Genomic DNA, 13,991 nt, shown 5'->3' with positions numbered 1-13,991 from the left:
AAAAAAGAGTTAAACTTCTTCAGTGAGTTTCAGTCTTGTGTTTTGGATCCCTAAAAAGTTCAAATTATGAAATGTGTTCTCTGACAATACCTCATAAGTAAATTCAGATGAGCTCACTACTAGTTTACTTAACATATTTTGCTCTTAACACAGCAAAATAAAGGTTTAATAAGTATATGTAATCACTAGGTAAGAGTCTGTTAATACAGTGAAGGAATTTTACTATACTTCAAGAGACTAAATCCACCACTGCGTGGGTTTTTTGTTGCTTTTTGTTGCCTTTTATTGTGTCTTTTTTATTGAAGTATAGTTGATTTACAATATATCAGTTTCACCACTGCAATGTCAATTAAAAAAGCATATCTATTTCATCAGCCTATCCAAGTGCCTTGACAGCTAATTCAGTGCCCAACGAAGCAAAGGAGGTACAAGAGATATGGTACCCACTACTCTGGATAAGAAGAATAATTATTCAAATAGCAATACCACTGCTGTTAAAAAAAATTTACATACATTTTACTTGTTATATATGTATATACACATGTACACACGCATAAAAATTACTTATGTATACGTACAAAAGTCTACAGACGTGGAAATTTTCTAAAAGGTACAGAAGAAACAGTGGTGGCTATATCTAGAAAGGAGAGGAGATTTTTGCTTTCCACTATTCATCCAGAGATTGCAAATTAGCGGCCCAAGGACTACATCCCACCTACAGACGTGCTTTATTTGGCCCATACAGTGTTTTAAAAATATTTAAGATAGTTGCCAACATTTGAAAATCAGGAAATTACCCATAAAAATCTGAATTTCTGGCTTCTCTTGAAAAAAGTGGAAAAAAATCTAAGAACACTGGGCCCCCATTCCAGCGTGGTAATATTTGATTTAAGGCAAGTACCAGATATCCTCTTCATAAAAACAGCAAGTGCTTTCTAGTTCACACATACTTGAACTGCTCACGTACCCCACCTGGCATTTACAAGCATTTTAGTTTGCAATTCCTGTTTAGACCCTTCTAAACTATTTGAACTTACTATGTGTTTATACTGCTTTTTAAAGTTTTTCCTCAACAAAACATACTGGCAAAGATCCAGGAGAACTTCAGAGATTTTACAAAATATTTTTCCCATCTACCTTCAGGCACCACTTCAACAAATACTTATTGAGCACCTACTACATACAAAGCGTTGCATCAGACACTTAGAGAGAAACAAAGGCTATTAGGGGACATTTTCCTCTCCAGGGTGTATATATCATATGTGATAACTGTTATTAAAAAGGCAAGAGTAGGGACTTCCCCGGTGGTGCAGTGGTTAAGAATCCACCTGCCAATGCAGGGGATACGGGTTCGAGCCCTGGTCCAGGAGGATCCCACATGCTGCAGAGCAACTAAGCCCATGCACCACAACTACTGAGTCTGCGCTCTTGAGCCTTCGAGCCACAACTACTGGGCCTGTGTGCCACAACTACTGAAGTCAACGCACCTAGAAGCCCATGCTCCACAACAAGAAGCCACTGCAGTAAGAAGCTTGAGCACTGCAATTAGGAGTAGCCCCAGCTGGCTGCACCTAGAGAAAGCCCACGCACAGCAACGAAGACCCAATGCAGCCAATAAATAAATAAATTTTTTTTTAAAGGCAAGAGTGGAGTTCAGAGGAGACAGCACTACCAAGAATTAGTGTCCCAATTTCAAAATATATATATATAAAAATATAATTTCATGAGGTATAAAGAGAGAAAATAACAGCATTCTCTTTAGAAGAAAAAAGTTAAAAATTGGGAAAGCAAAAGTATGTGTGGGAAATGAGCAACCGGCCAGCTTGAATGTGGCAGAGGAGCAGGATATCCATCACAAAAGATATGCCAGATCAATCTATGGAGGGTCCTGAATGTCAAGCTAACTAAAGCTCTCTGCTCTTCATCTGATCTGCAACAGGGAACAAAGGTTTCTGAGAAAAGAAGGGCCCTGATCAAAGCTGTGATTCAGAAAGACTGACCTGGTAGTGGTATGTCCAAAAAATGGACTGGAAGAAGGAGAGCCTGGTGTAGAAAATCAGTTTGGATACTACTTCTATACTACCCTGTTTAAGTGGTAACATAATCTATAAACTAAGGTGATGGCAAAGAGAATGGAAAAATGAGACAGTTGGGAGGTGCACTGCAGTGGAAATGAACTCGGTTTGGCATATGATCTGGGGTATCCAGGAAAAAGAGGGCACTGGAGATAACTCAGTTCAAGCCTTATGTCTGGAAGACCACTGGAGCTATTAACTGAACAGGGAAAAGTCAGAAAGAAAAGCTGAAGGACTGGGGGCAGCAGTAGGGGGGACTGACCTTTTGAACATACATTTAGTTCTGGGTGCCAATAGAACATGCATAAGTTTTTTCCCCCATCAGAAAACCTTGCACGCTTTTCCGGCCCAATTTTCAGTGGTGGCCAAAGAAAGTAAAATACATGTTTAATACAAGTAAAGGATATAGTTAATGAAGAGTAAATGAGAAGCCAGTTCCAGACTATTTAATATGATCAAAATTAAACTCTATAGAATGAAGATGGACTCCTACCTCAATCGTATGCAAAAATTAACTCAAAATGGATCAATGATATAAATATTAGAACTGAAACCATAAAATTCTTAGAAAACACAGAGGTAAACCTTCACGATCTTGGATTGGGAATAAATTATTAGATATAACACCAAAAGCACAAGCAACAACAAATAAATAAATTGGACCTCATTAAAATTAAAAACATTTATGCATCAAAGGACATTAACAAAATTTTAAAAACAATCCATAGAACTGGAGAAAATATTTGCAAGTCACATATCTGATAAGGGTCTAGTATCCAAAATGTAATAAAGAACTCTTACAACCGAAAGACAAACAAGTCCAGTTAAAAAACCAGCAAAGGACTTTCATAGACATTTCTCCAAAAAAGATAGACAAATGGCCAATAAGCATATGAAAAGACATTCAATATGATTAATAATCAGAGAAATGCAAATCAATCTCACAATGAGGTTACCACTTCAGACTCACTATAATTTAAAAAAGGAAAATAAGCATTGGCAACTTTGTAGAAAAACTGATACAGACCCTCATACATTGCTAGGGGAATGTAAATGATTCAGCCACTGTGGAAAACAGTTTGGCAGCTCCTCAAAAAGTTAAACATAGAATTACCACACGACCCAGCAATTCAACTCCTACATATATATCCAAAGAAATGAAAACAGGTACTCAAACAAGTACACCTAAACGCATGTTCACAGCAGCGCTATTCACAACAGCCAAAAGCTGGAAATGGCTCAAAGGTCCACCAACGGATGAATGGACAACTGTGGTATACACATACACTAGAATATTATACAGACATTAAAAGGAATGAAGTACTGATACGTGCTATACACAACACAGATGAAGCTTGAAAGAAGCCACACACAAAAGGAAAAACATCTTATGATTCCATTTATATGAGATATCCAGAATAGGTATATCCATAGAGAAAGAACGCAGACTGGTGGTTGCCAGGGGCTGGGGGGAGAAGGGAATGGGGAGCAACTTCTTATTCCGTGTGGGGTTTCCTTCTGGACTGATGAAAATGCTTCAGCTAGACAGTGTGTGGTTGCACAACACTGTGAATACACTAAATAAAACTGAATTGTTCATTTTACCATGGTTCAATTTTATGTCAATTTCACCACAATTTTTAAAAAACCAACAATATTCCAAAGCAAAAAATAAAAATAAGCTCCATCTCTTGTCACTTCTGATCCCATTAACCACATTCTTGCCAAGCCAATCTTACAGACAGCTCTGCTCCACCTTGCTCCTTCCTGGTTTCACTCAGGAAATATCCTCCACCTAACATTACACAACTTTTCCATCAATTCAAATCCCCAACCATTTCAAACCTTCTGAGAAAGCAACCTGTCCACAGCAAACTCTCAATATTTGTGAATCACTGGTTCTGTTTGATTCAGTCCATTCCTACCTGTTCTAAAATTTTACTCAGTTAATTCAGTTAACATATGCATGTTTCCTCCTTATTATCCCCAAACTTTTTCTCTCATAGTTTCAGGTATGTTCTTTTCCAATTAGAGGGCAAATTATGATAGAGGCTGTCTTCTGCTTTTGTATTACACTATCTGCCAGAGGTCTATCCAAAATATATTTGTTTAAATACTATCTGGTTGAGGGAATTCCCTGGCAGTCCAGTGGTAAGGACTTGGAAGATCCCACAAGGCCATGTAAGATCCCACAGCCGTGTGACCGACAAATAAATAAATAAGTAATAAATAAACACTGTCTGGTTGAGTTTTTGCTGTTATGTGCTAGACAAATTGGGGTGGGGGAGTCGGAAGATAAGAGGTGGTAAAGAAACACCTCCACCCACCCTAGCTATAATGGCGATTAGTTCTGACTTGATACATAATCAGAAATGCAAGTCCCACAGCAATTGAACAGTAAAAAAAAACTTCCTACAGGACCACAACGCACTTTTTACTGTGTTCCTTTTAAAACTAAAATGAATCTGGATGCTCTATTTGTAAACTATTTTATATTATACCCAGAATCCCAACCTGTGTGTGCCACTCAAAAAAGACCAAAAAAAGTGGGAAAGAAGAATGTCCAAATCAAGAACTCCCAACTTTCTTAAAAATGCAATAGCGTGCACGACACTCTATCACTGTTATGTAACCCTTCCTACAACTCTTCCTAAAGTTGCTGTTTGGCACGCATTTTTAAAGGAAACCATTATTAATATCATGTTTCTTCTGCCAGTCATACACACAAACCAGAGAGTGGATGAGAAACTCCTTCAGCATGCAGGTGACTGATAAATGGATTAAGATCAGGCAGGGGAGGCACTGTGAGATCAGATAAGAAATACAACTGATTTTCACATCTAGATTCTGATTTCACTTCACTGCATAGTGGTTATACCTTCATTTTATCCAGAAGGGTGCCTCTGACAATGTTGAGAAAGTCAACAGGACATTATTTTACAAAAATGCTTTTCCTGAGTTATTTTTCTAGAAAACATCTGATGTATTCATGATGGGTGCATGTGGAGTTCCAAAAAACACGTGCTGCTTCCTGAAGACACCTGGAGGTAACCTAGGATGTTGCAATACCAAAACTGCAAAGCACTAGCCTAATGAATAGGAGGGACAAAAACAACCAACAATGTCTATATGTTAGTCAAAGATAATTTACTTATCCCTATAATGAGAACTAACTCCTACATTAACATCCTCTAAAAAACCTCTTGTCACAAACGCTAAAGAATAACTCACTTTGAAAACATAACAGAGACAAATGACTTTGAGGACCACAACTTAATTTAAAATCTTATGTAACACTGAACTGTAAATTTAAAATTGATTAAAAGTGGTAAATTTTTCGTTATGTATATTTCACCACAATTAAGCTCTCCTCTCCAACCTGTTGGTCTCCGCTGAAAAAAATATATAAATCTATCAGACTATGTTAAAGGATGAGAAACCATAAAACTGAGTGTGTTTAAACTATACATGGTTGAAAATTTCTAGTGATTTGTATTAATAGAAGATTTCTGACCTCTTAAGGAAGGTGTTTAGTACATATTCTTCATCTCCAAGGAGGACACAAGCAAATGAAAAAAGCTTAAATTACAGTAAGAAAAATTTAGTTTTGACATAAGTCTAACTAGAAAGGTAATTAAACACTACAATAAAGTATCATGCAAATCTCTGCCCTCAGGGATGCAAGAATAAGCTATCCTGGAAGGGTTACATGCAATTTTGCAGGAAAAACCGGAATGAACTAGAGAATCAGTTTCCAGTTTCAGAATTCCAAGCTCTATACTCACAGCCCAATAGTGTCTCTTCAAGAGAACCCACCTATAGAAAGTTAATCTAATCTACAAGTCATTTCAGTTTGGCTTCAGATACTGGGTTCCTTCACCACATCATTTATGCGCTTTATGTACTCACTCAGGAACTAAAAACTGGACTACTTTTGTTAAGAGGCAGTTCTACCAATCTCCAGCAGCATAGCTGCCAGCCTCAGGTATTAACAGTACAAAAATGAAATAATACTGAGTTCTAAATTAAACAGAAATATCTACATAATGCACAGCCAACCTAACACTAACACTAAAGCAAACAAAAAAATCTATGTTTACAGGGTAGGTAATTTATAAGGCCAAAACACTCAGTTTAGTCAATTTTCAGCAGCTTCTTAAAAAGTTGTTTGTTACCAACAACAGAAAATAAATTCTTACTTTTGAAAATAAATACATAGTCTTTCCAAATAGCGTTTCATTTTAGAAGACTCATGGCCTTCATTTTAAAATAATCATTTTTATTTTACCACATTATTTTTTATTTATTTATTTATTTATTTTTTGGGGGGGGTACACCAGGTTCAATCATCCGTTTTTATACACATATCCCCATCTTCCCTCCCTTCCTTGACTCCCCACCCCCAAGCCCCCCCCCCCCCGCCCCAGTCCTCAAAGGCATCTTCCATCCTCAAGTTGGACTCCCTTTGTTATACAACAACTTCCCACTGACTATTTTACAGTTGGTAGTATATATATGTCTGTGTTACTCTCTCGCTTCGTCTCAGTTTCCCCTTCACCCCCCGCCCCCTCCCATACCTCGAGTTCTCCAGTCCATTCTCTGTATCTGCATCCTTGTTCTGGTCACTGAGTCCAACAGTACCATTTTTAGATTCCGTATATGTGAGTTAGCATACAATATTTGTCTTTCTCTTTCTGACTTACTTCACTCTGTATGACAGACTGTAGTTCTATCCACCTGATTACATATAGCTCCATCTCATCCCTTTTTATAGCTGAGTAATATTCCATTGTATATATATGCCACATCTTCTGTATCCATTCATTTGTTGATGGGCATTTAGGTTGCTTCCATGTCCTGGCTATTGTAAATAGTGCTGCAATAAACATTATGGTACAAGTTTCTTTTGGGATTATGGTTTTCTTTGGGTATATGCCCAGTAGTGGGATGACTGGATCATATGGTAGTTCTATTTGTAGTTTTTTAAGGAACCTCCAAATTGTTTTCCATAGTGGCTGTACCAATTTACAGTCCCACCAACAGTGCAGGAGAGTTCCTTTTTCTCCACACCCTCTCCAACATTTGTTGTTTCCAGACTTTGTGATGATGGCCATTCTGACTGGTGTGAGGTGATACCTCATTGTGGCTTTGACTTGCATTTCTCTGATGATGAGTGATGTTGAGCATCTTTTCATGTGTTTGTTGGCCATCTGTATGTCTTCTTTGGAGAAATGTCTATTTAGGTCTTCTGCCCATTTGTACCACATTATTTTTTAATAGTCACTAGACAACTGAATGATGATTATTTATTACAACCCAAAGCAGGCACTTATGAAGTCACAAGAAGGTTAATCATCTCAAATTCAACAGGTTAACCACAGCAATTTGAGAGAAATTTTGGCAACCTGTATTGGGACTATCTCAACAGTTGCCAAAGTCAGACATTAAATGATACTTAAAAACTACTTTTCTAGACTTTAGATATTTATTTGACACACAAATATTTTGACCAAGTATGCATTCATGTATGTATTTTAACTAGATTTTATTAATTATGAGTATTTATTTAAAATAAAAATCTAACAAGACAAACTTAGCCAGGTCAACACAGGTATCAAAACACAATATTGGATTATGAAACTAACTCCTTTCATTAGAAAGAAAATAATAACAAGCCTTACTTCCTTCAGTTCACAAATTTTTCATTTTATAATCAAAGAAAAGAACATGACTTCTACAGTCAAAAAATAAGGTAATGTACTTAAAGCTGAGTTATGACTTAATTTTCTGGATTCCTAAGAAGCTACTGACTTCTAACTGCTTTAAAACCAGAATAAATTTTTTAATAGCTCACTCCTTTGTTGATATCATCTTGTTTTATACAAAGATAACATCTCAACAGAATACATGCTATTCAGTGTCACTAAGCTTAATCTTTATATAAAATTCAAATAAAATTTTTATAATGTAACCATAATTTTTATTTTGTTTCTTATCTACATTGGGCCTCACCTTTCGTAACACTTAAAAACAATCTTAGATGTTAAACACACACACCTCAAGCACATAAAATTAATTACATTATTTTTGTAGCCATAATAATTACACTAATACTGACTCTAAAAAACTAAAAACTTATTAGGGCAGAATTTAAATGGTACAACTCACAAGAGGGTGGGGAGAAATAATGATCCTCCCCTACCAAACTGGCAGCAACAATATGCCAAGTTTCCTATGCTGAACTAGTGTAAACAAGGAAGAAAAGGAGCTGGGGGTGGGAAGCAGGCAGGCAAAGGAACAACCCTCCTCAAGATACAGTTTTACTTCTAAATTTCACCAGTGTAATACCTCTTCTTGGTGTTTTCAATAACCCCTGTCACCCTCTACTAAACATACAGGCTGATGTTCAGAAAATTAATGTAGGCTGTAGTCCCTGTCTGAGATTATCCTGGACATAAAAGATACAAGAAGGGATCACAAATGCTTCTTTAATCATAAAGACTATCTCTTGCGTTCAAAGAGTTTTCTAAACATCTAGAAACTCAAACCCACTCTTAACAATCAACTTTAAAGATAAAACAACAGGACTCACCAATAATGCTGCACAGAAAAAAATTCATACATCACCTCCGGAGTCACCACAGCTATAAGGCTCCCATTAAAAAGATGGGCATCACTCAGAATAGGGCTCCATGAGAAATGGGATAAAGACTACAGCCTACCACTAAAGGCTTACAGCCTCTTTTTCTGGCATTGCTTGAGGCATCCAGCGGACAGGGAATAAAGGAGAGGCTGGTTGTATAAGTGATGCCAAGAGAAACATGTCAGGGGACTGAATGCCCAACACAGAGAGCAAAGGGCAATCATCTCATGGCTTTCTGACCAAAGAAAGATGAGTTGTTTCACCTGAAATCCTTTCAAAGGAAGTCTAATGGTCTCCACTTTATCACTCACCCTGAATGAACTCGACAACCCCTCCTCAAAGAACAAGGGGAAGCCCTGCTTATCACAAATAGCAAGTGCTCCACCCAAAGCCAAGAAACACTCCTTTATCTAAGTTATCATGGTCTTCTGTCCCAATTTACTCTTCTACAACGAGATTCCAAGCCAAAAATACTTGGTTCCCAGCCTAAGTCAAGTTCTCCATTTTCCCAAACATCTACCAACCCAGCTTTCTTTCCACTAAGTCCCTCTGGATAAGCCTCCCACCCATTCCCGCATTCTGGTGCCCAGAGCTCCAATTCCTTTAGAAAGTTCCCTTCCCCAAGATAATCTCCTCTCCTTCACTTTTCTCAAGGTTTTTCCCAGACCCTGCCCCAGGTCTAGCACTCTCGGTCCTCCATTAGCCGATCCCACCCCTCCCTGGCACAACTCTTCAGAAAGTGATCTTTCTTACTGTATTCACTTGTTCTCCCCTATAAAGTTTTTCCCTTTTCCCTATCTGTCCTCGAAAGACACACACACACACACACACACACACACACACACACACACAATATCTGTTCTCTGCTCTTAACTTCCAAGTCTCACCCGTGTGCCAGGTTCTTCCAAAGCACCTAATTCTCTCCCTCAGTTTCCCCTCATCCTTGTCATCCTCAACCCCTAACTCCATACCCCAAACTGTTTTCCACTCTCGAAATTCAGATTTTCTGTGCTTTTTACTCTTAGCCAACACCACAGCCCTCTTCCTCCCAGGTCGACCCCATGCCTGGATGCTCAAGTCTTTCTGCTTCTTCCCACGTTCCTCGGCCGCTAATACTCCGCAGAACCTCAAGAACAACCCCCCCCCACCTCCCTTCCGCCTCTCCTGCCCTCCACGGCCCCCAACTCTCCTCGTACATCCCCTCTACCCTTGCTCGGCCCCCAAATTTCTCCTAGGCCCCTGGGGCTCCCCACACTCCCTCCCCGCCCCGGAAAGGGGGTGCCCCTCTGTGCCCGACCGTCCCGCCCTGCCGCCGAGCTCGGGTGTCTCTTCCCTTCCCCTCGGGGCCCCGAGGCCGCTGCCAGGGCTGGCGCGGCGGGGCCGGCTCACCAGTTGGTCATGTCCAGGAAGAAGGCGCAGCCGGCCGGGTTGAGCTGGAAGCCAAGCAACCGCTGGAACTCGGAGATGAGCACGTCCTTGTCGGTGGTGCCCAGGCAGCTGAACTTCTGCATCAGCTCGGGGTCCAGGTCCACGTCCATGCCCTCCATGGCTGGGGTCGGACACTCGCTTCCCCGCCTCCTCACAACTAAGCCGCCGCCGCGCCGCCGGGCCCGGGGACCGGGAGGGGGCCCGCTGCTAGCTGGCGCCGCGACCCCGCTCCTCTGAGGTAGGCCCCGGGCCTCTCACCGCCTCATAGGGGTAAACTCACTCAGCCACTCACTCACTCTCGAGCTCCCCCCCCTCCCACCCCCCCCAGCGCCGCCACCGCCGCCGCCGCCGCCGCTTCTAGCTTCGCCGCCGCCTCCGCCTCCTCCCGCGCCGCGCCCACTGCGCAAGCGTCGTCCGCCTAGGCCCCGCCCCTTCCTCTCCCGGAGGCCCGCCCCTCAGTAGCGTCACAAACCCGTGACGTCCCCCGCGTGACCTCACCGCGGTGGAGCGAGGGGGTGGGCAGTGGGAAGGAGGAAGGGGACGGCCGGGCGGCGCAAGGAGGTGACTCCCGGCCTGACCTTTTCCTCGCCCCGCCCACACCCTGAGGGGAGGAGTTAAAGCCTGGGGTTGGGGGGAAAAGCTCGGGGATCTTGGTCTACGACAACTGTGGCGTTTTGGAGGTGAGGAAACTGAAGTCGGGGAAGAACAGAGGCAAGATCAAGTACCAGGTTGCACGCAAGAGCCCGTCTTCCCAGCCAGGGCTTTGCCCCTTGCGCTGGAAGGATTTGTTTGCATAAGTTTCTAGAGCTGCTTTCGCAGAGGGATAATGCCCTAAAATCCTAGGCTCTGGGCCACCCTCAGTGATGATTACTACAGTTTACTGGTGCAGTTTCCGTTATGCAACGGTAGTCTCCAGTCTCCGTAAAGTAAAGGAGGCCTGGATACAAACGTAAATCATAGACGAACACCGCACATAATCTTCCACCCACTCCGTCAAGACCAACCCTCTCAAAGGTTAAGTCCCGAGAATTTGACATGCCTTGTTCAGTTTTTAGAAGGCAAAGTGTTACTGTACATATAGTACACCTAACTGGTCAATGCCCCGTTTCAAGATCAAAGAATGAGAAATGCAGCATAGGGACCATCTTTTCTACCTCCCTTCATTCCTTCTTTCACCACGAGTTGCCCGACACTCTGCTACAGCCACTCGGGGAAAAGATGAATAAGAAATGGTCTCCTACCTTCAAGTGGCTCTCTGTCTTTCTTAGAAATAAGGAAAGTGAGATTCAGAAAGTTTGTATGCCTTGTCCAAAAATATAGAGCAGCGAAACCAGAACCCATCTTTCATTCCTAATGGTGTCTGTTTTCCATAACAATTTCAACAGGCAGACAACAACTAGAATAAGTGGCCAGTAGTATCCGGGGTGCTATGAGATTTTGGAATAAGACTAAAAACAATGGCTTTAAAAGCCTAGGTTCTGGGGTCACACGCATTTGGGATTCAAATTCTCATTCTGCCAGTTATTGGTAATCATAGTGCTTGCCCAGATAGGTTTGTTGTGAGGATTAAATGAGGTAACAATACATAAGCTCAGTACCCTGCCTGCTCCATAAGAAGCACTCAAGAAGTGGTAACTAGTATTGTGGCCATAAACTTGCGATGGCTATGGGGTTAGACAGTGATATAAGTAAGCAGGGGTTACTTCTTCATCTGGTCCTTCCTCTACTTCACTTCCCTCACTGGCCCTCCATTAAAATATGAAATACGTGCCCTTTCTTTTTTCTTAAAAAGGGACCACACTTTCTCTCTCCAATGATTTTTTTCCTCCAACAGGAATATTTTGTGAGAACAGCATACTTACAAACACTTACAAACTCATATTAGACAGTAGTTATAAACATTTTATAAGAAACTGTTCTTGGGTATCTAAGATCTGTGCAGAAGCTTAGATCATTGCCAAGGCCTAATTTTTGGATGTCAGAATGTTGGAATATTTCACTACTATTAAGGAAAATTTAGTCTCCCTTAGAAGTGAGCACACACTGTCCCAATCTTACGGATGATGGAATGGGAACGCAGAAAGATTATAAAAATCCCAACATTAGAGCTGAAAAGAACTGAGACTGTCTAATCTAACCTCCCTGCTTTACAGATGAAGGAACTGAAACCAAGAGAGGAGAATTGATTAACGCAAAACCACACAGCTAGTAATCGCACACACTCCGTCTAGCACCCTATCTACTACATCCTGCTACAATTCCCTTTACACTTTGACTTCAATGTGGCCTTACGTACAAAATAATTTGAAATGTAGACCCAAGAGCTGATTTGATGTTAGATTATACACTTTCTAAGAAGTGTTTCAACTTGCAACATTCATGGATTAAAGTTGTGTTGATCAAGGATCTAAAAGAAGAAAATCTTATTGGAATCTGATGACTCTATTAGAATGCTAACCCAAAGGAAATTAAATGCTCTTGGCCAACCCCATGCAGTACTAGGGTCTTAGCTGTCACATAAACAGCCTGCATAATGCAAAAAGACCCTTGTAAATAAAAGACCCAAATGGCTCAGAACTTCAGTTCAAGATAGGAATTATCTCAAAGAAGTATAACTACTCCCTAAGTGAATTCTGAAACTTTGTGGGGACATTTTTGGTTTTCATGTGATTATGGGTGGTACCCTGGCCGTTTAATTCCCTGAGGACCAGAGATGCTAATCATCTACAATTCTTGGGACAGTCATGCGCAATAAAAAAAACTGTCCCATCCCATGGGACTTCCCTGGCGGTCCAGTGGTTAGGACTCCGAGCTTCCACTGCAGGGAGCACAGGTTTGATCCCTGGTTGGGGAACTAGGATCCTGCATGCTGCACAGCACAGCCAAAAAAACAGAAACAAAAGCAAAACTGTCCCATTTCTAACCACTGTGTACACTGACCAAGGTGACTAGCACATTAGATATGAAGAACCAGCCCACCCCCACTCCCCCATGGAAAGATTCTTTTGTTGGGGTGGGATATGAAATGGAGGAAATGAGGTGTTACCCAATCAGGAGACTCTCAGAAATGTGAATCTCCGCTTGAGTCTGAAAGGTTATACAACAACACCTATGGTCCTGCCCTGATGGCTCTGCAGTTTGGTTTGGTTTTGTTGAGGAGAGGGCCTGGAGAAGGACTGGTTGAGAGGCAAAAGGACAAATTGCTGAGCACCACCTTAAGGAAGGAAAGCCGACAAAAGGGCTTCTAGGCACCATCTTAGAACCATGTCAGGGGCTATGCTTGAATGTGTCACTTCCTGGAATATGCCCAAGACCTGCCACTTTCTTTCCAAATTTCTTGGGCTGGTCATCTTGTGTAAAAAAATTTAAACTAATCCCAGATCCCCAGACCAGGTCAGTTTCAGGGTTTCTAAAGGAAGTTAAACCATTCTGTCATTCAGAAGTTGAAAGTCTAGGAGAAAAGTGATTCATTTCACCAGAGCAGCCTAGATTGCCTCCGTGTCTCCAAGTCCTTAAGATTCAGACTTGCCAAAGCCAGCTAGTACCAAGATTATGTTGCAGCATAACTGATTCAGAGAATAAACAGTCCAAATTGATGTCAGGATACATTATATGATAATAGCAACTTGTAGCAGAAACCTGGGTATACATCCAACCTATGACGACCTCCTTTCTCTTCAAGTCATTAACAACCCTCTGGTTGGCCCTCAGCAGCCATCTCTGCCCCACATAACCATGTCCCTTAGCTTTCATTGATTGGACAAGAGGGAGACACCAGACCCAGGATCAGCCAATCAGATTCTCTCTCTCAGCAATTTGGAATTGGAACTCAGTGAGTTGGTGGA

General features: G+C 41.3%; 1 protein-coding gene across 2 annotated transcripts in view; it reads right to left on the bottom strand.

Moving 5' to 3' along the window:
• Positions 1–10,453, bottom strand: part of ILRUN (inflammation and lipid regulator with UBA-like and NBR1-like domains) — a 104,060-nt gene extending 93,607 nt beyond the window's left edge. For both annotated transcript variants that reach the window (XM_057698983.1, XM_057698984.1), the window contains exon 1: positions 10,108–10,453. In XM_057698983.1, the coding sequence (XP_057554966.1) occupies positions 10,108–10,265 (158 nt within the window). In that variant the 5' untranslated portion in view covers positions 10,266–10,453. The remainder of the gene's footprint in view (positions 1–10,107) is intronic.
• Between the last annotated feature and the right edge of the window lie 3,538 nt (positions 10,454–13,991).

Source organism: Hippopotamus amphibius, chromosome 11, assembly GCF_030028045.1.
Source record: "Hippopotamus amphibius kiboko isolate mHipAmp2 chromosome 11, mHipAmp2.hap2, whole genome shotgun sequence".
Lineage (NCBI taxonomy): Eukaryota > Metazoa > Chordata > Mammalia > Artiodactyla > Hippopotamidae > Hippopotamus > Hippopotamus amphibius.
The sequence above is the reverse complement of the archived record's forward strand: the minus strand, read 5'-3'. Positions and strand labels throughout refer to the sequence as shown.